General features: G+C 44.6%; 1 protein-coding gene across 2 annotated transcripts in view; it reads left to right on the forward strand.

Annotated features, from left to right (window-relative positions):
• Positions 1–247: 247 nt before the first annotated feature.
• Positions 248–25436, forward strand: part of Pect (phosphoethanolamine cytidylyltransferase) — a 32407-nt gene continuing 7218 nt past the window's right edge. The window contains exons 1-12 of one of the 2 annotated variants that reach the window (XM_089586772.1): positions 248–480; positions 1775–1817; positions 5506–5551; positions 13980–14065; positions 14315–14390; positions 16117–16183; positions 17040–17087; positions 17607–17691; positions 20142–20189; positions 21283–21375; positions 23175–23220; positions 23758–23834. In XM_089586772.1, the coding sequence (XP_089442898.1) occupies positions 428–480; positions 1775–1817; positions 5506–5551; positions 13980–14065; positions 14315–14390; positions 16117–16183; positions 17040–17087; positions 17607–17691; positions 20142–20189; positions 21283–21375; positions 23175–23220; positions 23758–23834 (768 nt within the window). In that variant the 5' untranslated portion in view covers positions 248–427. The remainder of the gene's footprint in view (positions 481–1774; positions 1818–5505; positions 5552–13979; positions 14066–14314; positions 14391–16116; positions 16184–17039; positions 17088–17606; positions 17692–20141; positions 20190–21282; positions 21376–23174; positions 23221–23757; positions 23835–25436) is intronic. The other variant, XM_089586773.1, reaches the window with a different exon arrangement.

A 25436-nucleotide genomic window follows, 5' to 3' on the forward strand; every position in this document is an offset into this window, starting at 1 on the left:
TGTTCTCATCGCTGCTTTGTGATTTCCCAGATGTAAACGACGAAAGTCGCGGCTTCACTGCTTGGCTACGTGACTTAGATTTTTTTTTATTTAGAGTTCGTTCGCATTTCATCTCTTCTCAGCGCAAAGACGCTGAAAGAGAAAAAACACCGGCGGCGGTGGCGCGAAAAAAGGCGAAACTGGACCAAGGTCAGCGATTGGCCCGCTGATCCCACGTGACCGTTGCCGTAAACACCGATAAGTCTCAAGGGCGCCGCCCGCTGGGCCGCTGGCGTGGAATCAGCCGCTGCTCGCTGGCAGCGCTCGCACACGTCGTGTGGTTGGTGTGGTGTCGCGACGACGTCGACGACGTCGCTGGAGAGGTCGCGTTTATAAAGGTGTGACCGGCACCGGAGGCGGCCTGAAGGAGCGACTAGAGGCATCCACGATGAGCGGGGAACCGGCGAGCGACGGCCTCGTACGAGTCTGGTGCGACGGATGGTGAGTATCTCGCGCGCTTGGTTTCGCGCTATCGCATGACGAGGGAGAGAAAAAAAAGAAAGAACCGAAAAATAATCCTATGTCCATAGTACGCACACGCACGAAAAATGACGGAGGCGTGGTTGCACATCTCCGCGCGCCCGGGCCGGGTCGGGACGGGCTAGCTTATTTGATTAACGCGAACTGTGTCTTGTTTGGAGTTCTTGGTTCGCATAAACCACCGTGATTGAGCGGTTTTCATAGTAGAACGCTCTGCTGAAGATTTTGAACAACCTCGGAAGCAGTGATGTGCGCCTCGAATGTCAATGTTGAGGTTGAGGCCGACTGTGTGTTAACACGAGGCAGCGCTGATGCCGAGAAAATGCGCATGCTGCTAGAACATGCGCTGGAACTTGCGCTAGAAAAACGTGTATGCGTACGCACCCCGCGGTATCGCGCTGATAAACTAGGGGCGAGCCCAGCACTTTTGGTGCCGACTCGTCCACCGTGTCATGTTTGGTGCCTTTCGTGCGCGCGTCAGATTTTCGAGACGGGTGGGAGGCATTGCTTGCCGATGCCGTAACCTGTGGAGTGATCGAGGCGTACGTAAGCGCGTTCGCAATACATATGAATAAGGATCTTGATACGCGACGCTCGGGCCTGTGCAATATCCGCGAAGTCCATTGATGCGGCGCGCGTATGAGCTGATACCCTAGTTTTTCGATAAAACTATCGTGCTAAGCTGCAGCTGTCTAGATTTTTCAGTCCCAGTTGGTCAAGGCCATTGCACCTATATATGTATCCTTGATGTATAGCCATGCCCAAATTAAAAGCTTGTAGTATGTACTGCACTGAATATCTTTACGTGGTGCGCAGAAAGAAAAAAAAAAACGTGGTTTTCTTCAGGTTGCATTTTTTGTCTACGTCTCACTATTAATGTAGCCCTGTCATATACCGAGCGTATACATGGTCGTACATGATTATACAATGTGGCAGTCAACTCGCATTACTAAGCACAAGTGTGTTTCGGCATTGACTTGCTCACAGCCTCAGGCTTTGTTGCACTCGATCCTGTCTCATCTGAAACGTGTGCTGTGATTAATGGCAAGATTTGAAATGAAACAGTAACGGTTAGAAGGGATAAAAATAAACGTCTCTGTAAAGGCTGCATTAGGTTGTCCTTACAGCTTGTCAGAACAATGGGAACGTTATGAGACACACATCCACTGGTGTATTTCAGTCCAGCTGTGCTTGCGACTCATGAACGACTGTTTATGTTTATCTTTTACTTCTTTTTTGTCTTTTCTCTTCCCAGTTATGACATGGTGCATTTTGGGCATGCCAATCAACTCCGACAGGTGAGTCGTTTACGCTTCAGCGATGTGTGCTAGCTTGTTCAGCACAGTCTTTCAGCTCATGCGCATGGCTGGTAACGCGAAGTTAAACAGGAGAATTTTTGTGAATGCACGCAGAATTGTGACAGCTAACAAAAAATGGCTCAGAGTAGAGGGCGCTGGTGTTGCCGGGTTTACGACCAGATATTCAGTTCTCTTTTCAGCAGCTTTTCTGAGGAGGACAATATGCGTTTGGTCAAGACTTTCCTCGTTTGACGGTGCAATGAGGCGTGCAAGTTGTTTCGAAGCGAGGCTTGTCGCTGTCTACGTGGTTATTCTGTATGTACGGGAGGTACAGATATGTCTTTTGTTCTGTGAAGACTAAGGGGTCTCGAATTTATGTCAAAAAATTTAATGAGCCAGACGCAGCAGTTTCACCTCTACTTGCTGTATTGATGACACTTTAGCACTCTTTTGTATTTGCATGACCTTGTTTGCACCCTGAGTGAAACTGAGGTTTAATTGAAACTAGTAAAAAACTAGCCTTGACAGTATTTTTCTTGTGTTGTAATGTTAGCCAATTAGTTTTTCACAAGCTTTTAGAAAACGAACTGTATAATTCTTTCTTTGGGTTTTGTAGCCTGTGGCCTTTTTTAGTGTAGGGTGTAATTTAGTTATGTGGGCCTACCATTTTGGGCTTTATTAAGACTACAAATATATTTAAACTATGCGTGATGCGATCCTGAGCTTACGTCAAGATTCTTTCGCACTTGTTGCATCATGCATTTATCTGTTAAATGATGGCATTTTTCTCTATTGAATAGAGGAGATTTGACTTTGATGACAGCATTATTAAGTACTTCAATAAAACTGTCATGAGTAATAAATTTTGCAGCTTAGCTTATGTCTGTGGATAGCTTGCTAGTTTTGTGCCTGGAAACACACACGTAATTACATCCGTATTGAGAGCTGTATTAAATAAACCCGTTCTTGGCCAATATTTGTAGCTGTTGAAAAATGTCTGCTTCGTTATTTATGTCTCTGAATATGTGAATCCCCTTTGAGTAGACATAATTTGTCTTTGCAGAACACCTGTCGGGTAGATTTTGTTTTACTGTTCTGAGTGCACTTGCTCAGTTCGGTTACCTGTTCTGTGACAATAAACCACTCCATTGGGTGTCATGTTTGTTCTGCTTCTTTTGCATTCACAAACAGCCAGGAGGCTGTAAAATCTGCACAGAACTCTACAAATGCATGATCAGTTACCTATGACTGTAAAAAAAAATTTAAGGTGTATCTATGACATTGCTGTTGATGCTCTTAAAGCTTGGTGTTAGTAAGCTTGGCAAAGGTACAGGGGCGTACAGTGCTTTTTTTCCAACGTGGAATTGCTTCTTTTTTTTTTTCCTTTCTCTTTGTGCTCACTGTTGCAGGTTTTTGCTAACGGTGCTTTGGCTAGGCTGTAATCTCGTTTCTAAGGAAAAAGAAATACACATTCTCTGATTTCTTGCTTGTTCCATGCTAATGGTTGTGCTTGTTAGCATTGTCGTTATCTTTTACTATTCCCACACAAGTGAGCTTCAGTCAGCATAGGACGACCTTAGCCAATCTGCCCGTTGCACTAACTTTTTGAAATGCTGTGTGCATGCACGAACACTATGGCTTCTGTTTCGGACTGTTTCAGCTTCTAAGTACACTGTATTTATTAATAGATGTAGTAAATGCTGATGTTTTATTAGTCTGTTGATGAAGTGACTGGCGTAGTTGCTATGTGTGCTGTATATCATTTGAGACGCTATCGTAAGCATGTAGTGATACTTCAGTTTATGATTACGAGAAGAGGTTGCTTGCAGGAGATTCAATAAATTGTTTGAAAAATATGAAGCATAGTTAAACGGAAGTGGTATACAAACATTGTAATTGGTGCATGTAAGCTTTTAGGCAAGCCTACAGTGAATTTTTAAATGTAGAAGCACCCTGTTTCTTAACCTCTTCACTTACATGTCCTGCTCCAGCATGTATGTGTTCTCGTAAGTGACAATATGTCTTCGTATAATGAGAGTGCAGCCATCATTGCAAAATGTTTTTTATTTATATATATTTTCGATTGGGTTGGGGAATGCTGTGTGCACGTAATACCTCGTAGCTTCTTTAGGGGTGATTGATGTTCAGTTCTCTTTGCTGTTTCCGTTAAAAGTGAAATGCTGGCACCTCTTCAGACAAAACTGATGCGTTCCCGAAAGAAACTGCTGGTGAAAAAGATTTTCATTCATTTTCTTGTGTTTGCTTTAGGGGCACAGGGGAAAGGTTCATGGCCATTTCTGTCATTTCATACTGCCATGCATTGTTATAGGTTTCGTAATTGGATGCAAGTGTCTTCAACCATTAATTACTATAATCACAACATGTTTGGGGCATTATGATCTTAATCACTACTGCACCATTTACCCCCCAGTACTCCTGCTACTTTGGTATAGCAGCTTTGATAATGATGCAATGACATTGAGCTTATTGCAGGTTCTTTCATCAGTTAGTTTTTGGCACTCTATTTTTTGTCTGCATTTTCAATACTGGATGTGACTAGTGGCCTGCAATTTTAGCATCTCTCTTGTAGCAACATAATACATGTAAAACCAGTGTTTTACATATGTCCAGTATATGTTCCTTGATAGCATTGGCGCATAATTTCATTGCCTTCCAGAACTTCGCCAAGTGTGAATGATGCATTATATACTGTAGCTGAATTGTGCCAGCTATACAGGCTGTTCAGAATAGTTGTGTCGTTTGACATCTCGTAACCTAATTCTGGATTATGAGAGGCATCCTTGTGGGGGGCTCCAAATCACTTTCATGTTTTGCGTGCCGCTGCAGTGGCTCAGTGGTTATGGTGCTCGGCTGCTGGTCTGAAAGATGATCCCGGCCGCAGTGGTCGAATTTCGATAGGGGCGAAATTCTAGAGGACCGTGTTCTGTGCGATGTCAGTGCACGTTAAAGAACCCCAGGTGGTCGAAATTTCCAGAGCCCCTCACTACGGCGCCTCTCATAGCCTGAGTCGCTTTGGGACGTTAAGCCCCACTAACCAAACCAAACTTTCATGTTGTGAAATCTGAGTACACAGGCACCTATTATTTCTCCCCAACCACAAGCCATCCCTGCTCTTATAGAAAGATTGTGATTATAACGAGTGGTTTGTGAAGTTTTAACGTCCCAAGGTGACTCGGGTTGTGGGGGCCGCCGTAGTGAAGGGCTCCGGAAATTTCGACTACCCAGTGTTCTTTAACATGCGCTGACATCGCACAGCACACTGACCTCTAGAATTTCGCATCCATCAAACTGTCACCACCATGGCCGGGATCGAACCTGTATCTTTCGGGTCAGCGGCCGAACTCCATGAGCCACCACGGCGGGTGAATGTAATAAGTGTAGAGATTAAGGCTGTTACTAGGTTTTTAAAGAAGCAACAATAGTTTTTGAGCATGGAAAGAAAGCGCTTCTGTTTCGCCCAAAAAACATGAGCAAAGCGTAAGTTTAGTTTAAACTGTCAAGGAGGCCGAAGGCGTGGTGGTCTCACTCAGCTGTGCTAGGGGTCGGAAAGGGGCTACTTTTGGGGTCACCATGATCAAGATAGCATTGAGTTGGCGTGGCGTGACTTGTGGACTTGACCCATCACGTGTTATCGGAGCCCGTGACGTTCGTCTTTCCTTTCGTGCAGGCGAAGGCAATGGGTGATTACCTTGTGGTGGGAGTGCACACGGATGGTGAGTGTGGTGCAGGAGTCTTCAAATAGTTTGCCCCCCCCCCCCCCCCCCTTCTCTCCCCTATTTCTCCCCTCTGATCTAGTGCTCTGGTTTAAAAAAAAAAACACTTGTGCATTGTAGATGTGTGTGTCATGTTGTTGCTAAAGGTGCCAGTAGGTTTTGTATTGCTTTTAAATAAGGTTACGTTAACAGCTTTAGTGTGAGGCATGGTGGTTAACATGATGGGCACATGGGCATAGCACTTGCATGGTCAAAAGCAGGGTAAATCGTCGTAATTGTCTAAATGAAAAGAAAAATTGTTCACGGTTCGCAGCTAGTTGCGAAACTAATACTTACAGGGCAGCCGGGCACTTCTCCTTGTTTAGAAGAAGGATCAACATCTGAGCTAGTTGGTAATGCATAATGAAAACGTTTAGCACACTCACAACGTGTTGTTTTGTCTCCCTTGTCGTTCATCATGAGTGCGCTAAACTTTTTCGTGTTTCCTTGTTTAGGACCAACATGTGTCTGACTACTACTAGAGTGTACTAGTTTTGGACTGCGACGCATCAGTTGTGCTTGCTGGCTTTCCACGACATTGTTCCATCACACTAGCAGTATGTGCAACCACTAACTATAATTGACAATGTTGGGAAACAGCTTAATACCACTGGGATACAGGACAGGACAAGGGTTATGAACTAGCCCTCAAAGAATTTACTTTTTTCTGTAGTTGTTCTTTCTTACATGGCTTAAAGCGCTCACTTTTTGAGGTTAAGAATACGGCTGTAATATATGAGCACTGGGTAAAATTGTGTTGCTGAGTGGTGTACATGGTGACAAGTTTGTTAAGCTTAAAAATGATTAGTTTTCAGATCACTTACATTACTGATGCCACCATACACTTGGTCACTGAGCGTTCAGACTTATTTGCGTGCATTGCGCTTGCATTTTACTTTAGCCTCCATATCAGACTGTACACTCGTCAAAAGGAAAGGTGGTCTGGATTGAAAAACTAGGCCGCTGATATTTAAATTCTAAATTGTAAATCCAAGGAAAGATTGGCTTCCCTGGTTGAACATTGCTTGTTTGGAGGCTTTTGGCGGAAAAATTTCTGTGGGCGCATGCACTCTGATAGCAGTGGCGGAAAGGTTTGCGATAATAGACACGATTTGGCTGGGCTTCACTTCTTCACTCCTGGCTGAAACCTTATGCTTTCATACACACACTCTTACGACATGCTGTCATGTCAGTTCTCAGATATTTTAAGTCCTGGTTGACGTTTTTGGACCACGTCCCGTAGGCGATAAAGAGAAAAGTTGGAACCGGTGCAACTTGAGACCTTAGTGATAAGTAGTAGGTCCAGGTCACTTTCTCTGTGGTTTATTGTTGAATTTTTTGCTTCATCTGATATTTGCTGCCAGCATCTTTGGAAATTTCCTAGCCTTAATTTCTCTCTTTAAATGGCAGTTGCTATGAGAAAACATTTTATGAACTCAAATGCATTGCTGTTTGGTCTGAAGCAACAACATTTGAGTTTTGGGGTGTGGAGGAGTTAATGATGTGGTTGTTAGTAGTAGTGTGATGCTAGGTAGTAGTAAAATATGTGCCCTATTTATGGCATCACAATTTAAAACAGTAGACTTTCAATAATTCAAACTTCAAGAGACCAGACACTTTTGTTTAAATTATCAGAACTGCACCTTAATATGATCCACGGCTAAATGTGATTGGCTTTGTGAATCTCTGTGCATATAAATGGTACTCTGGAACCTCTTCTTTATGTAGACAGTGCATTTACAGAACATGAAATATGGGTAAAAGGCACTGATATGGTTATTTGATCAGCAGTCTCCAACTGGTTGTCATAACAGACTGAAACCGTGCAAATTGGGATTACCAGGGATCAGAAAAAATGTCCGAATTTTCTGAAGGTCGAATCATCGAATGGCCACGAAAAATGTTTCAAAAAAATCATTTTGCACTGCAGTAAATTTAATTGATAAAAAAATAGGCAATGGACACCATCTTCCGAGTGAAAACTGCATGGGAAATTACGATTATTCGCGATTCTCTCTTTTTGCAATTAAGTGGCTTTGAAATGTGCTGATATTTACCCATCCAAACAAAATTTTGAAATTTGTTTGAATTCACCGAAAGCGCTAATTATGTGAACTTGAATTATCGCGAGTCTTTTGGATGAGGTAATAATAGGAAATGCACTTTCTAATTCTTGGCCTAACGCAATAGAACAAACTTTGGAATGCAGCCTCTTGCGTTGGTTTAGAATTGAGTTAAGCATCATGGATGGCGTTAACTACACAGCTGTTCTTATGCCTGTTCTTTCTTTTAACCACAGTTTTAATCATAAAAGTACAGTTGCAGCTTTGGTGGGGTGAAATTTGGGACCAGGTTCAGGGCAGGTAGTTGAGGCATGTCCATGGCACACTTCTGTGGTTTGGATTTTCTTCTTGCTTTTCGTTTCCATGCTCCATTGCTTTGCGAGGGAACCACCCCTTGTGAGTGTTGTCTCCATCTGATACATCACATTTACTTCTGCACACTTTTTGACAGCCAGCGTGTTGAACTGTTTCTTCTTCCACTACGTAAGGCGTGGTTATCGAGAATCATTCTCCATTTATTCATTTTTGTGGATGGCCTTATCACGTAATCGTGGCTCGCTTCCAATGCTGCGCGTGCTTGGCATTGCGACACATGCTTACGCGTGCTTGTGGCGAGACTGTCTCTGTTGTCTAGGAGATAAGGATCGTGTGCGCGTGCTGTGCGTGCTGTACTTTGGATGTTGACTATCCAAGAAAAATGCTTTGTTGGCACACCGCGCTCAAGAGCATTGATTAGGCTCTTTGAGGGAAGTCTGACGCAAGTCTTTCAGAGGCCAGATGATGCAAGCTGGGAATCCTAGCAATGACTGTCGACACATGGTGTGGCTTAATATAGGTTGCGGTGGACAGCGCAGCTAAGCTTGCAGATTTGTTTGTAAACTTGGCTTTGTTCATTGTGTGACCTTTCAGTTTCTACTGCAGGCTCTGTACTAGAGGTGCCCTAACAGCAACATTTTTTTCTTTTTTTTTAGCTTTGCTGTGTCTACTGCTTTTCATTATGGCACTTTGCAAGGGCGAAAACTTTAAGCAAGATAGATGCTTGGCATCTATTGCCAGCAGGTATTGCTGGCAGAATCTAGTCCCAGTTTTCAAATCAAATCAAATCAATTTATTTAGCATTTCTTTCAATACAGAAATAAATGCAAGGATAAGTACAAAAAGTTGCTTTTCGAGCATCTTGACAACGGTTCTTACCCCTTGTTTTCTCTTGACAACGGAAAACAGCAGAAATAATACAAAGCTGTGATTAAAATTGTACGAAGATAACAGCATGCAGTATACATAGAAATTGTAAACACAAAATATATAGTAAACACAAAATACATAATATACATAGTAATTCCAAACACAAAATGCCGCATATTAGTAAAAAGTAATAATACCGGCTCAATGTAACTGATAGACATGGATTCAATAAGACGGATACTAATACTTACTCACCAATATTTTGCACACTGAAGAACATCTAACGGCGAAATTGATATATGGCTATACAGGACTAAAAACATTTCCTGCTACATTTGCAGGCATAGAAGCACAGACCACAGTTTTACCACACACAGCTGTAATGCAGCCACCATTGAAAATATGTGCACAAAAGGCTGCAATAATAAAACAAGATTTCAAAACATTGACGTTGCCTGCCTAAATTGTAAGTGAACAAACGCTTAAGGTGTTGTTTCAATAGTGTGTGGATGTCCGTGTTTGAATTATGATAGTTGTTAAGTAAAGTAGGCATAATGTATTGTAGTCTGTTCTGACCATGATTCGTGCGGGAAAACGGCACCAACCATACTTCTCTTGTTCTTATATTGTACGGCACCTCGGGTGGTTTTGTTAAATTGCATAATCGTAGAAAAGGCATCTGATTAAATTTCGGGGAATATTTGTATTTTAATAGGGCATTCAGCTCGTACATATGTGTCACTGCTTGGATTGGACTACAGTGAAGTCACTTGTGATTCTTACAAGCATGATGTATGCCGGAATCAGGGCTTGTCTTTATGGCATTCTGATTAAAGTGGTTTCAGCTTCATGTGTGTTATCTTTTTTGGTGCAAGCTGGGCACATTTCTGTCAATTGTGGTTTGCTAACAATGGTTTCTGAAGCCTTCTAAAATGTGACTCCAAGCGAAACTCTTGTTAGATTGGCACTCAGCATTGAGTGATGCTAATTTCCGATTTTACGGTTCTGATTTAGTCGTGAACATAAATTAGCTGCTGCAGTAGGCTAAAGAAGTTGGAAGAGTGGATAAACAGTGGAAGAGTTAAGGGCAAATATACCTCCATAATTGAGCCAGAAAAATGACTCCTGTACCATGCCTTCCCTGGTTGCAGGTGATTTACGCTCGAAGAGAGTTTGCAGTAAATTGTGTTCAGCATTGCCATTCTTGGTGTCACTTTGTGTACGGAGGGCAGCGTGTAGTTTAACTAAAAAGTGGAGCATTTTTTGAGTAAATTATTGAATGGCGCACTTTTTAAATGAACTGTATGTGCAGCTTTTCAGTGAATGTCTCAAAAGCTGATCTTTTGCGGATTACCAGCAAAGCCTGGTTAGTGTTAGCTAATTACACTGGGGCCAAAACTTGCTTGAGTTCATAATGACTGCAGGCCACTGGGTGAAAAGGACTTGAAATTAAAGGAAATTTGTTCATTGGGGCAAAGGTGCTTTGAAGCTCTTCCACTTGGTGACTCGCTTTAAACCCAGCAGCGATTTCGGTGCATTTTTTACGTTTGATAATGGCTTTGGCTATTGTGGCTGGCACTAGTTAATTTTGATTGTAACTGCAAAATAGGTTCTAAAAGAAAGCATTAGCCCATTTGGCTGGGGTCTGGATACTTTGTTCGTTTATAGAGTACAGAAATCTAGATGGCCGCCGCGGTGGCTCAGTGGCTATGGTGCTCGGCTGCTGGCCCGAAAGACGTGGGTTCGATCCTGGCCGCGGCGGCTGAATTTCTTTGGAGGAGAAATTCGAGGCCCGTGTACTGTGCGATGTCAGTGCACGTTAAAGAACCCCAGGTGGTCGAAATTTCCGGAACCCTCCACTACGGCGTCTCTCATAGCCTTAGTCGCTTTGGGACGTTAAACCCCATAAAACCAAACCAAATCTAGATGCCTGGCAACGCGTTCAGTGCTTGTGTGAACTACTTGTGATGCATTAATAGCTTGTATGGAGTTTTCATTTTCGTATGTCAGTATGTTTGGTGCAGAATGTTGGCTTTTGGAGTGGCCTATTCCATTAGTGAATCCAGTATATGATGAATTCAAGCCAAGTCAAGCAAATGACCTTTTTTTTTTTACAACTTACAAATGCTAGTGAGAAAAGTGCCCACAAGGTTCTTTTTGTGGCAACATTGATGATGAAAGATGTTTTTTGGCACTTTTCTCTTTCGATATAAATTGAATGTAGTTCAGAGACCCTGGTTTTGATTTTATGAAAGTAAGGAGGCAAATAATAATGAATTCTTTATATATTCCTTCAAAAATGTCAACAGTGGATTGTAAAAAGAAAAGTTTAATAGCCTTGCCTTTGGAATGAGTAGGGATAATTCCCTGGATGCGTGTCACAGTTATTTCTGTGACAGATTTTATTAAACGGTCTATAGCAAGCTAAACATCATCTTCCCTTCACATCATTGCTTGTTCATTTCCTGCAAGGTCCTTGACTTGTGCGAGGAATGTACCAGCGTTATCTGTTCAGCGTTATCATTTGCGCAACATGCTTGTATGCTTGTCTAGAACATTCTGATGAAACTGTGATAATGGGTGTACAAGATCATTGGATGTCCGGGATCGCTGTCCAGGATGTCTTTAAAGGTCTTTGAGCTAAAAGAATAGAGACCTGTCGATGCAACCTGACATAAGTGCATCTGCTTGTCCACTGATGAATGGCTTAAAACTACCTTCCGCAGCTGTTATATTCCAGTTCTGTCTTGCTCAGTCATCTCCGAAATTATGAGCATTCATTGCAAACTTTGGAGCATTAAGAGTCTTTCACATTTTGCTTGAAATGCATTTGCAAATGAAGCTTTTAGGCGGTGATGATAGATTGGGTCAGCTCGTACCAGCTGTGCCTGTGTTTTTGCTTAGCAGTGCTGTCAGTTTGGTTTTCAACTGCTAGCAATACTGTGCCATCACTAACATGTGGTTACCCTTAAGATAACCGCTGGTCCTTAAGGGTAACGGAGTGGAATCCAAGTGAAGGCAAACGTAGCAGAGGACAGCAGAAAGTTAGGTGGGCGGATGAGGCTAAGAAGATTGCGGGGTTACGGTGGCCGCAACTGGCACAGGACAGGGTTAATTGGAGAGACATGGGAGAGGCCTTTGCCCTGCAGTGGGCGTTGTAAGGCTGATGATGATGATGAATGTACACCAGTTCAGTTCATTTCCTAACATATTATGTTGTCTGTATGTGCGTTCATACTATGTACAGGCGCCCAAATCTTTAGCTGGCATGCGCAAGCGGAGACTTTTCTGTTCGTCAGCGCCATATGACGGAGCGAAGTTGGAAACAGGATGAGGCTAAGCGCATGCTCACAAAGCCCGCTCAGCTGGGGCCGTCGTCTGCTAGGCTGTTCCTTCTTAAGGACGTCACCCCTTCTTATCGCGTTTCGACGAGCAGGCAGCGTGAGGAGACGAATGGTTTTGCTCGCTATTTACGTTCCGAAGAACAGCGTTGTAATAACCAAGCGAGGAAATAAAACTGAAAGATATGCCGAACATGCCCAATCATGCGATAAGCCGGAGAACATGGGTCGTTATCATTATGAATGGAGAACATGGGTCATTATCGTTATGAAAGGGTTATCACTAGCTCAGGCAACAATCTGCAAGTCTTCTTTTGTTTTCTTGGTGAGGTTGCGAGGAGCATCTTCGATCCGACCTTAGTCCCAGTAGGCACGTATGATTCTGCCCACTGAAGCCCCAGCCACTCCAGTTGCTTTAGCATCTCCTTCTGCGATGAGCCGCCCAATGACATCCCTATAATTCGGAGTCTTGTCGCTTGACATACATGGAGTGGCATCATGATAACTATTCCAAACTGCTGCGAGCACGGCTGCAGAGCAGCTTCACTTCAGTTTCACATCGGCCTTTTAGTTTCGTCGCCACGCTGAAGCATAAAGCACGCAGAGTGTTAATAAGCGCGCTTCGTGCACATGAAAAAAAGCTTTCTTGTCAGCAAGTAACACATGAACGATATATGTTCTCCGGCTTATCGCATGATTGGGAGTGTTCGGCCTATCTTAGTTTTATTTCCTGGCTTGGTTGCTACAACGCTGTTCTTCGGAACGTAAAATGCGAGCAAAGCCATTCGTCTCCTCACGCTGCCTGCTCGTCGAAACGCGCTAATAAGGGGTGACGTCCTTAAGAAGGAACAGCCTGGCGGACGACGGACCCAGCCGAGCGTGCTTTGTGAGCATGCGCTTAGCCTCATCCTGTTTCCAACTTCGCCCCGTCATAAGGCGCTGACACACAGAAAAGTTGCCGCTCGCGCACGCCAGTTAAAGATTTGGGCGCCTGTACAAGTGCTGTGCTGAAGTACTGTCATGCTTAGAGATCACTAATCTGGTAGCTGATGGTGCCAAGGGGGTGAAACTTGGAGGCTAAGGAAAAGGCTTGAAATTAAATTGAAGACTGCACAGCAAGCTGTGGAAAGGAAAATAAATGATAGGTGTAAAGTTTGGAATAGGGCAGAGTGCTTCAGGGAATAAACATGAGTTACTGATGTTCTAGTGGAAATCAAGAAGAAATGGATAGGGTATGTGACGTGAAAGCAGGATAACTGATGTTCGTTAAGGGTTACGGAGAAGATTCCAAGAGAGAGCAAGCGTAGCAGGGGTCTGCAGAGAGTGAGGTGGGCGGATAAGATTAGGAAGTTTGCAGGGACAAGGTGGCCACAGCTGACTTGGGACAAGGTTAATTGGAGAGATATGAATGCTAATGTTTACAGGTACAAAAATAATGGTACTGTACTGAAACAGGAATATTAGTCTTGTTCTTTTTTTTTTATGGATCATTTCTCACCCCCTTTCATCGTTCTCCTTCCTTCATTTTTTATCCTGGGCACCTTTTTATTGGATTCTCATCTCTCTGCCTGTGACTGGCATTGTTTAATACCCTTCTGTGCTTGCTGGGGTCAGCATGGCAGACTGATTGTAAGGCTAGTACAGAGAGAATCTTGCCAAGCGCTGCCTATATCGCTCTCCTCTGGTAAAAGCCTCCACTGCATGTCAAATGATCTCGTGCGCTGCTCAGCACATTATTTTGCTGCCGCATTAATTGTGCGTGATGCATTGGTGAACATGTTCTCTCTTGTCCACATTCAGAGGAGATCAAAAAACACAAGGGGCCACCTGTGTTCACCGAGCAGGAACGGTACAAGATGGTGCGTGCCATCAAATGGGTTGACGAGGTGCGTAATGGCGTCGTTTATTTCTTTATTGACACGCTGAACAGGGCTTCTGTGTAGTTCCCAATGAAGCTTTGTTGAGCATCGTGGGACTGCAGCCTTGTGTAGGCCAAATTTCTGTCATAATAAATCTATCTTGTCGCGAAGCTGCTGCTTGATGCACCATGTCTTTGTTTGTTTTTCTTTTTTTTTGCATGCGTGTTTGTGACTGTAGCAACATCTCTCTCTGCTTTGTTTGTCCTCCATTTGAAGGTCGTCGAAGGCGCTCCCTACATCACCACGATAGAAACCTTGGACAAATACAAGTGCAACTTTTGTGTTCATGGAGGTAAGAATAAAGGACGTGGTTGGGATTGTTGGGCCCAGTGTGGTGGGCCTGGAAGGGTGCTGGAAATTGCTCAAAAGTGGTGTCTATCTCAAAAGGCATAGAAACTCCTGAGTGGGGGTACTACAAAGCTGATTTGTGTAGTGCCAGGAGGAAAGAATCTGCATGCGATGATCCGATAAGGTAAATGGGCGTTACCTCCACCTGAAAAATTGAAGGGGACGCTTAAGCTCTGCAATCAGGAAATGGCGCGCTAGCATTAATGGGTTTAATGCTCATGTACGTGGAGTTGGTCGATCTCTACTTAACATTCGTAGATCCCTGGGAGTCCTCATACCACTCCTGGCATAGCGGTGCAGCGGTAAAACGACGTGCCACTCCCCCGCAATGTCAGGTGCTGCCACCGGTGGGCCTTGTGAGACTCGGGTTGCTCTTCCCAAGCAACCCATTGCAACCGGTCATTAATTTAACTGTCACCTGTCATGTTGTGCAATTTGCTCACCATCCGATGGGCAGGTTGTGACGATGCCACAAGATTGTCACCTGGGTGACCCATATCCCTGCTAGGTTGCTTCTCTGGGGATTTTTGTGGATTTTTCACTGATGGTCAACAACACCGACGGCTGATTTCCTGCGACGTGAGCTGCGTAAAGGGATACTGAACCAAACTTTTGGAGCTGCTCTTTAACATGTAAACAAGAGCTTGACTGCTAAAACTGATAAATCCGACAAGCAATTTAGCAAAAAAGGTGGATAACACGTTTTTTTCCGCGATTTATTGCCGTATCGTTGCACCGGCGGCCGCCTGTGGAAGCTGCGACTAGACGTCATTACACCCGCACGCCCACCGTTCCCGCAAAAGCACGATTGCCATCGCTACTCGCGGCTGTCGTCTACTCACAGTGTACACAGATATGTTAAGACGTTAATCGATGCTGTCTACATATCATAACCGTATGCACGCTTACATACGCTAAATGCAGTTATTTTTTCCGGACCTTAGGCCATTTCTAACATTCTCACATTTAAAACAGAGGTGCGGCGATGTTTAGACTAGTGGCGTCATCTGGTGGTTAGAAGGGGAACCATTGTTGTCAACAAACCGACGCCCCTCAAGCCTAAAGTGGGCAGAATCGTCACTCTAAATAAAAAATAAAGGAAATTTATTACTCGTATGTTTTCTTATGGGCGACAGGAGAAGCGAAAGACCAGTGGCCTATTTATGGCCTCTGAACGCGCTGAAGAAGGCAGTTACAACAACGAATCCAGTCCGAAGCTAGGCTTCATGCATCGAAGGGCGCCGCCATATTTGTCGCCACGGGAATGCAAGGGGGGTGCCATGGCGTCACGCACTTCACCTCGCACCGGCCGGGGGGGCTTGGCGCGCGCTCGTGAAACATTGAAAATAACACAATTCGCTGAAAAATATCTGCAGTAACGACTAGATTTTGGTCTAATCACATTCCGAGAATCTATTTTCAGTGTTTTTGCTCAATTTTAAGATTTTGCTTCAGTATCCCTTTGGCGTTGTTGCCTTAAAAGTAACTTTATTAAACATGATATTTCGGCGGCTATGCTGTGGATGGGCAGTGGTGTCAAAATGCTGTGCTGTATTTGAGTCATCTCGTTGCAAAATGATCCTTATAGAGAATTCACATTTCTTTTTGTGTGCTAGTAGCACACCTCCAGCATGTCCGTGTTCACCTTTGAACAAAGCATTTTGTTTCAGATGACATCACACTTGACGCCTCTGGGGAAGACACCTATCGCTACGTCAAGGAGAGTGGCCGTTACAAGTAAGTGGCTGTGTATGTGAAAACTAAGAGCTTCGTAGTCAACAGCAGCCATCTGCATCACTTGGCCTGCATGTACATTGTTTCACTGTTGCTGTAGCATTGCTTTAAGTGCTCGGTTTTATAATTCCATACAACACCGCGGTGGCTCAGTGGTTGTGACGCTTGGCTGCTGACCTGAAAGACGTGGGTTCGATCCTGGCCATGGCTGTCGAATTTCAATGGAGGCAAAATTCTAGAGGCCCATGTACTGTGTGATGTCAGTGCACGTTAAAGAACCGCAGGTGGTTGAAATTTCTGGAGCCCTTTGCTACAGCGTCACTCATAGCTTGAGTCTCTTTGGGACATTAAACCACCCTAAGCCCTGTAAACCCCTATTGATAACTTTTTTTCAGCCACACTTGAATAAACATGTCACCGTGGTGCTAAAGCTTTCAGCTACATTTGCAGTAAGAAATAGAGCCAGAATACTATTTGTATGCATTTATAAGCAAATAGCATTTAGTTTTGGATCATATGAAGGTGCATTTCAAACTTCTGCTAGTTCAAATGAAGGTCGCTGGTCCCTTGAAGTTTGAATTAATGAGAGTCTGCTCTATTTATAAAGTTCTGGGATAGTGGTATTGGTAGTTCAGCTCATAGGCTATTTTATCTGCGTTTTTATACATTAGAGATGTTCAATGCATTTGCTTGCACCTAAATGCGGCTTGGTTTAATTTTGTTGCATTTAGCCTGTGCCATGCCGCACCATAGTTAGTCAGAGATGGTTAATTGTAGCTGTACAGGTTGTCGTCTCTCAGGGTCATAAATGGGTGTTGCTTTGTGATCATGAAAATGGCGTGTCTTGCAAACCTCGCAGGGAATGCCAGCGGACAGCAGGCATTTCAACCACAGATCTCGTTGGCCGGTGAGCATCCACTTTGCATTTCATCACCCAGAATTTTGATTTCCCTTCGTTCATTTTGCTTCCTTGGTGGGAGCATGTGCAAGATGTCTTGCATTGTCCTGTGCAGTTGCACCTTTTCATGCATCATAGTATTAAAGCCCTGAAAAATTTAGCTGTGCTGCTCTGCATAATGTCGAGTCTTTTTATTCACTCTTGTACATACGAGTTACTTGTCTCTTTGTATCTCTGCTTTAGTTCCATGCGAAGCATTTATCAATGCAAAAGAAGTAAAAAAAAAGGACATGACTTGCTGATGCTGTCACAGGTTTGAGGTTTACCAATTACGTTTACCAGACCTTTGTTCCATTGCCTTGCTGCAATTGTCTCTACTATGTGGTATCACCCTGAATGTGTCTTAACACTCTTCCTCTCCCTTTTGTTAGCTACATTAGCTAGCTGGTTTCATTGGGCAGGTAGCTGCAGTGGTTATGCTAGTCAGCTTTCGTTAGTCATGAGTGCTTGCAATGTGTGCCTGTGCAGCATGCTTCTAATGACCAAGCAGCACCACCATCGGGGCGCCAAGGAATATGGCGTGGACAAGGAACACGCGGGCAACATCAGCAAGGTATGCAAGAGGACAGCCTCAGTTTTGTGGCCTTCAGTGCATATAGTTCTCTTCCTGAGCTCCTGTAGTAGCGGTTTATTTGTAAAAAAAGCCATCGCAGAGTTTCTATCATTCGTTATAACGAGCCAATGTGTGTTATTTCCCATTAATTTGCTGTGCCCGGCATTTCCATTAGCAGCTCAGCTTGCTCTTCCTGTCACAAGTGACGTACGTCCGGCCAAATCTTCCCTAAATGCCGTGGTTTTTGCATCCCTAATTGCACCTTGTAAAAGGCTTCTCCCGGCTGAACCGCAGCCATGTTCATGCTGTAATTTGACATGTGTGGTGGCATTTGGTGGTCCTTTTTTTTTTTTTCATTTTGTGCTTGAGCGGAGTAATTGCCTGAGGAAATCAGAGATATTCGTAATCTTCATTGTCTGCAGCTACGGAGAGCTAAAACAAGGGGGATACATAGCTATGGTTCTGGGGGCACAATTGCTTTTCCTCTGGGTAGACGACTTGTCCAGCATGGGAGTACAGTCAAACCCGGTTATAACGAATAGCGTGATTTAACGCGAATAGTTCGTTATATGAAGTATTTCGTTATAACCGAACCCGCTTTTAACGAACCTTTAACGAACCTCAGTACCAAATTCGTTATACACGAAGTCCCGAATGGCAGAGCGAAAACGCGCTAACGAAAACGCGCTAACGAAAACGCGCTAACGAAAACGCGCTAACGAAAACGCGCTAACGAAAGCCGGCTTGGGAAGACGACAGCCGTCAGCGTTTAGGTGCTCCTGTGCATTTCCTCTGATGGCCGACTTGTTTTTCAAGATGGTGCTTAACATGCTCCTCGGAATCTTGAAGTGCGCGGCAACGTCAGCCTTTTTTTCACCGCGCCGAACGCGGCGAATCATCTCAAGTTTGTCGGAAAGCGGCACGGCACACCGCTGCTTCGTCGTCATCTTGCAGGATGTAGCGGAGGAATGTGTCGACAAAGTAGGGACGTCCGGAAGCGAGCAGCACGACTTGCAAACGCGAGCAAAGAAAGCTGAGACGGGGGAAAGCGTCGCGGGGCCGCGCTTGCGCAGTGGAGGGAGCCCTAAGCTACTGCAGAAAAGCCTCCCGGGCCGATTGCCCTGCATTTCACGAAAGCGCGGCGCGGGGGCAGGCAGCGGGGCGTCGCGACATGGAACCGGCGCAGCAGCGCGTTGGCGGTCGTTTGACGACCGATTGCACGCGATCGCGGCGATTGCGGCACCGATTGCGGCGCCGATTGCGGCCCGGAAATGGCTGCCTAGAGATACTGGATGCGGGCACAAAGGCGCGTTGGCGGGCGTTTGGCGAGCGATCGCGCACGCTGAGAGTTCGTTGTACCCAATGTGTAATTCGTTATACAAAATACATTTCATATGGATAACGATATCACAACTTCGAGTGTTCGTTATAAGGGATAATTCGCTCTATCTGAGTTCGTTATATTCGGGTTTGACTGTAGTAGTTGACCCAGCGGAGGAAGCGAGATTAACCAGGAACATTGCTTGTGCCTCTTGTTTTGGTTCTTCATTGCTGCAGGTGATGCGAATTTCTAATAATTTTGATCTAATTAGGCAATTACTCCACTTAAGCATAATATAAAAAAATAATTGACCACCAAATGCCACCACGCGTACAGCATGACTATGCCGGCGGCTTAAGCTGAGAGAAGCCTTTTATAAGGTGCAGTCAGGGTGCAAAAATCACGCCAGTTTAGAAATTTGTCTGGGTGTACGTTAGTGGCAAAGGCTGAGGCATGTTATTTTTCAGTCTTTCTGAACTGCCCTTTTAAAATGCTGAAATGATGGCCCCTTGGCAGTGCGATATCACTTGACAAGTGAACCTCTCTAAAACAATGCTAGGATCATAAGTCTAGAATTCAAATGTGAAGTTGACATGAAGTTGTTCTTAAAATTCTTCCGTAGTAGGGTGTGCATTTGGGGAATTGCTCATGCTAATGAACATAGGAGTGAATACGCCCGCGATTCCCCATTTGATTTTTCTTCATTCCGCATGACCGTGACTTTCTTTTGATCTAGTTTCATTAATTTTTTTTTGTTGTCCTTGCATGTTGTCTCGATTAACTCTTACACAAATCCAATGCAACTCCGTATCAAGTCCAGTGCTGCACGTGGCATGTGCTGCATTGTGAAATCTAGTACAACAGGGTGGCTGCAGTCTCTCTGAACTTGTGCAGAAAGTGCACCCAGCCACTCCCCAGGGGGCCTAAAAGAAGTTGTAGATGATTTTTTTTGTGTGAAGTGCAGTACGGAAATCTCCTCTTTCCAGGAGTTAATTGCCCCTCCTTATTTCTTGTATTGTCGCTGTCTCTTTTTTTTGTTTTCTCTTTCACGTCCCTGCATGTCTGTCCCGTCGTCTCCTTCCTCTTCCCCGTTTCCCTGACCGTGCCTCCCTCCCGTAAACATCTGCAGTTCTCTGGTTTTGATGGTCTAACCACGACCTGCGTCAATGGAAATAGCGTAAGTCAATGCTGCGGCAGCACAGGCGACTTGCTGCCACGCTTCCGCCACTGCGTCTCTCGCAAGAGGACAGAAACGCTGCGAGAAATAATGCGATTAGTATTGCTCTAGTTGACCAAGCTTAACCACTTTGAGTGGACCAACGGAGCCTCGATAGGAAGCTTTGTCTTATTGTAGGGAAGAAAAACTGATCAGGCTTCAAAAAGACAGTGCATATTGTGCACTAGCTCGTATTTTTGGAGCTAAGGAAAAACAGTCGTGAAGCGGCTGCTTTTAGGTGCACCTGGAAATGGGGCTTTGCCACCATGTGCATCGCATTGCACCATGATAGGGCATGCTACTGACAGCTAAAGAATGAGGAGCTAGCAAAGCGTGGGTAGCCGTAGGCATGTACAGGAGGTGAATATGAGGAATGTTAGGTATGCTAGGTATGTTAGGTACATTACTGGATGTATTGCCAGTTTTGTAGCTTAGTAATAGTTAGGTGTGCTGTGTCAGAATGTGAAAGTTGGCTGTACACTTGAATGAGCCCTCTGCATAGGCATTTGTAACTGATCCTGAAGCACGTAACTGCAACTTGCTTTTTAGAGGGAAAAGTAGGAACTATTGCTAAGGGCATTGTACAGTTGTGGTCCACAGACTTTTATCCCCATGTTCCTCAAATGAAGCCGACAGCTCTGCTATTATAGTCGGCTGCGGAGGTGAAACTCGAAATTTTGTTCTTTCATCTCCACAAGTGTGGTCTCCATCCGAAGGCTAATAGTAGAGCTCTCGGCTTCATTTGAGGAACACTTGGTCCACAGTCTCTTGTCCCCGACTGCACATCTGTGTAGTACGCTTTCACGCATTTGTTTTCAATGTTCCAGTGCTTGCAGGTACCATGAAAGTAAGCTGAGCCACATAGTTTCAGATTAGTGCATACCTTTAGAGTGGCAGGTATTTTGGGGCAGGGCTGAGGAACCTCCAGTCACTAGTAGCGTGGGTGGTCCTGTCAGTGTTCACCTGTGGCTGTTGTGCCCTGTCCTTCGTGTTTGGTCCATGTCTCGACTGGTGTCCTTTTGTGTTTTGTTTTTTCTTTCGTGCATCTGTTTAGGACTCCACAACGCACAGTCCCTGGACTGGAATCTCTCAATTTTTGCCGACAACGCAGAAGATCATACAGTTTGCCGAGGGCAAGGAGCCCAAGGTGAGCAGTGTTTTCTGTGGAACCCTCTCTTACGTCTAAAGGTGTCGCCACTTGTGTAGAGGCCTGTCTGGTTGGGAAAGAGATTTAAGTTATACCCGTGCCACACGGACAGATTTAATGCCATTAAGTGCTTACTGCCTTAAGTTTTAATGGAATTTGTGCGGTGCCGCCGCGGTGGCTCAGTGGTTATGGTGCTCGGCTGCTGACCCGGAAGACGCGGGTTCGATCCCGGCCGCGGCGGTTGAATTTCTTTGGAGGAGAAATTCTAGAGGCCCGTGTACTGTGCGATGTCAGTGCACGTTAAAGAACCCCAGGTGGTCGAAATTTCCGGAGCCCTCCACTACGGCGTCTCTCATAGCCTTAGTCGCTTTGGGACGTTAAACCCCATAAACCTAACCAAACCAATTTGTGCGGTGCCACATGCATAAATTTAATGGCATTATCCTTACTGCCATTCGCGACCTACTGAGTTCGCCACAACTCATTCGCCTGTGCAATGCGTACTCTCGTTCCCATTCCACACGCAGAAAAGCATGCAGCTTTGTTAGTAACAACTTCCTAACCAGTAGGAAGTGGTTAATTCTTAACTACTTTCAGTCAGACAAGGCATCTATGCCGCATTTTCGATGCGAAGAGCGCCTTTTTAACCAGCCTTATTGACCGGTACTCTCGACATGGGTGCTGACATGCTAGTTTATGGCTACTTTTTCGACTTGCAAAGCAGGAACAGCCGTATTTTCTGCAAAATCGTTTTTATATTACATTTGAACAACATTTCCCATATATTGTGCTCATTAGCAATGTTTATATTCAGGTGAAACTTTTGACTACCTTGCAGGCGTTATCGCCATCGTCACTTTCGGTAATGGCATTAAATGCGGACGTATAGCACCAACTCCGAAAATAATGGCATTAGCAAACTTAAGGCCTTAAGCATTTACTGCCATTTCTTGTGAGCGTGTGGCACGGATATTACAAAGAACGCCAACCAAAAAATGAAAAATTCAGGGGCTACTTTGACTGTCTAAAATTCCTAGAGGTGAAAGTTTTTCCCCACCACTTTGACTGCCTCTGTGGCACTGGTGACGTCACCACTGGATGAGGTCACATATAATTGAGTACTAATTACTAAGTAATGACAAATTACTGATTAATGGATAATTACTGATTGATGACTAAATACTAATTGACTGCTAATTAATGATGCTTAAGCTTCCCCTTTAGGAGTGGAATGTGACAGCGTGTTGTAGTGCTGCCAGGGAGTCCATGGAACGCCACCCATTTTGAACACAACCCCATTCGCATGATGCCTTGCCCTTTGAACGCAAGGCTTTTTGAGGAAAAGAAATGGCGCAGTAATTCTCTGTCATCTCGGTGGACACCTGAACCGCACCTACAGGAAGAGAGGAAGTGGGAGTGAAAGAAGAAAGAGGGGCCGTAATGAAGAAAATGAAGATTGTATTTGAGGAAAGGAAATTACCCACTGTCCCAGGTATCTCCACATCAAAAGCATGACACCTCTGCTGACAAGTTGGCTTGCGAGACCCAGGTTGCTCTTCCTGAGCAACCTCTCGCGACCCATCTTTAATTTAACTGGCACCTGCCGTGGTGGTCAGTTTGCTCATTATACTATGGGCAGGTTTAGCTGATGCCACAAGGTCATGTGACCTAGATGGCCCACCCTTGGCGTGACAGTTGCTCTTGACACATTGATTGCCAAAATTTCGCTCAATTCACTATGTGAACACCTTTTCTGCAAATGTTTCTCAGGGCTGCTATTCTTGCCTTTTGTTTTGCAGAGCACAGACCGCATTGTTTACGTCGCGGGAGCCTTCGACCTTTTTCGTATCCTCTTCAGTGTTGCTGGTGCCTCTTTCTTTGAATGAAGCCATCTGTTACAAAGGGGACAGAGCTGTCATGAAGCACCCTCTGCTTATTAACAGTTAAGTACGTTGGAGCCTTGCACTGAGTCGCAGTGTTATGTTTGCATAGTTTCAGTGTTTTGCATCAGCAGGAGAAAAAGTTGCTTTGTTGGCACCTTGATGCGGCGCCAGCCATCTGTACAGCAATCACTTGTGCAGCAGGGGCAGTTCTGTAAGATTCAATGGACAGTCTCTTCTGAAAATATAAGTCAGTCATTTGAGTTTTCAGTTCAAGTCGCATTGGTGAGCGCAACTGGGAAGCACGACTGGAATGCTTAAAATGACATGTTGGCACTCTTTTCGGGTAACGGTGTCAAAGGCAGACAGTTTCAGTTGTCATAGCTAGCTGTCTTCATGCAATTAAGCTTTCAGTTATAGGTTTGGTCAGTGTAATCATAGATTTTGTCAGTGTAATCTTACTGCCTCAAGCTAATCGTTGGCAGCCTTGACCTTGGCTAAGATGTGGGCTACTTGGACTTCTTGGAGAAAGCCAAGGCCGAAGGAGACTATCTCATAGTGGGACTCCACACAGATCCCGTGAGTACCACGCCTTGGGGTGTCTTTGTCTGCTTGTATCTTGCCGCATGACGGAATATGTGCATGTTGTACTGCACTCGGTGCAGTTGCCATTGTAGTGGCGCTACAGAGGTATGTTGCAAAGCCTTTCTTGGCCAACACAGCATTTTCATGGACAAGGTAGTTCATTCGCATTTCGCTTTAGTTCTCTAATTCTGCAAGTTTTTGTGGAAGCATGGAGCTCTAAGAGGAGCCGCCGTGGTGGCTCAGCGGTTATGGTGCTTGGCTGCTGACCCAAAAGACGAGGGTTCGATCCCGGCCGCGGCAGTTGAGTTTCTTTGGAGGCAACATTCTAGAGGCCCGTGTGCTGTGCGATGTCAGTACACGTTAAAGAACCCCAGGTGGTCGAAATTTCCGGAGCCCTCCACTACGGCTTCACACATAGCCTGAGTCATTTTGGGATGTTAAACCCCATCAACCAAACCAAACCAGAGCTCTAAGATATTGTGTGTGTTGATGTGCAATTGGCAACACTCGTCCGTGGGGCTGAAACTTCGAACATGAAGGGAAACGTGGCGGTGTACTTAGGGAGGTAGGGATAGGAAGTTTGTGGGAACAGGGTGGCTGTAGCTAGTGCTAGACAGCAGGGAATGAAATAACTGGGAGCCTTTGCCTTGCGGTGAAAGTATGCTGACTGACACACCGATGATGTTTACCCGTGCAGTGCAGGTGTAAGTCAGGATCGTTTGCTTTGTAATGTTGCACTGCCTACTGCATCGGACATGTGCAAGCGCTGTTCAGCTTATCGCGTCTGGCACTGCTCGTCACTGTCACTGAGCTTCAACAGTGCATGCATGTAGCCGTGCCAACAGCGCTAGTACTACCTGCAGCTGCTGTTCGCCAAGCACTCTTGTTTTCAACAGCTTAAAGCTCTGCACAATTTCATGGCTTAAACACAAGTGTGAGAAATACCGTGCATGCAGTCCCATTTTAAGCAATACTGGGGCATGTGACAAGCTTCTGCATCATGTGAAAGAGAGCGGGGTAGCTTCAGCTGACTTAAATTTTCATTCGGCAGGTCCGCATGTCCTTTCCTTTTCCTTTAATTTTGCTCATGTAGTCCTCCTTTGCTTTTAGCGAGTGAATCTGCAAAATCAAAAATGTGAGCCGTTAGTATGTTCCTGAGAGACACATGCACAGTTTCTTTATCTACTTTCACATTTGATTATTGCTGCTTATGGTGAGATGACGTGCTGCAATAGAAAGCAGCTACTTGTAGCTCCCTTTCAGTCTAAAAAAAAAAATCATTGATGTACAGTCAAATCCGCTTATAACAATACTGGAGTGCCATGGAAATACCATTGTTATAACCAATAATTGTTATAACAGGGTTGTGCCGAAAATACCATAGAACACATGCAAAAGCTAATGGTGCCACGACTGACCATTGTTATATCCGATATATCGTTATAACCGGTATTGTTATAAGTGGGTTTGACTGTATATAAATCATTGATGTATATTAAATCATTAATGTATATAAACATTACTAGTCAGCTGGCCATGTTCTTTCATTGGCTGGACTCTTCACTTAAACAAAGCAGGCCGAAATTAATGCTTGCA

Source organism: Amblyomma mixtum, chromosome 4 (assembly GCF_055824585.1).
Source record: "Amblyomma mixtum isolate Tamu chromosome 4, ASM5582458v1, whole genome shotgun sequence".
NCBI classification, from domain to species: domain Eukaryota; kingdom Metazoa; phylum Arthropoda; class Arachnida; order Ixodida; family Ixodidae; genus Amblyomma; species Amblyomma mixtum.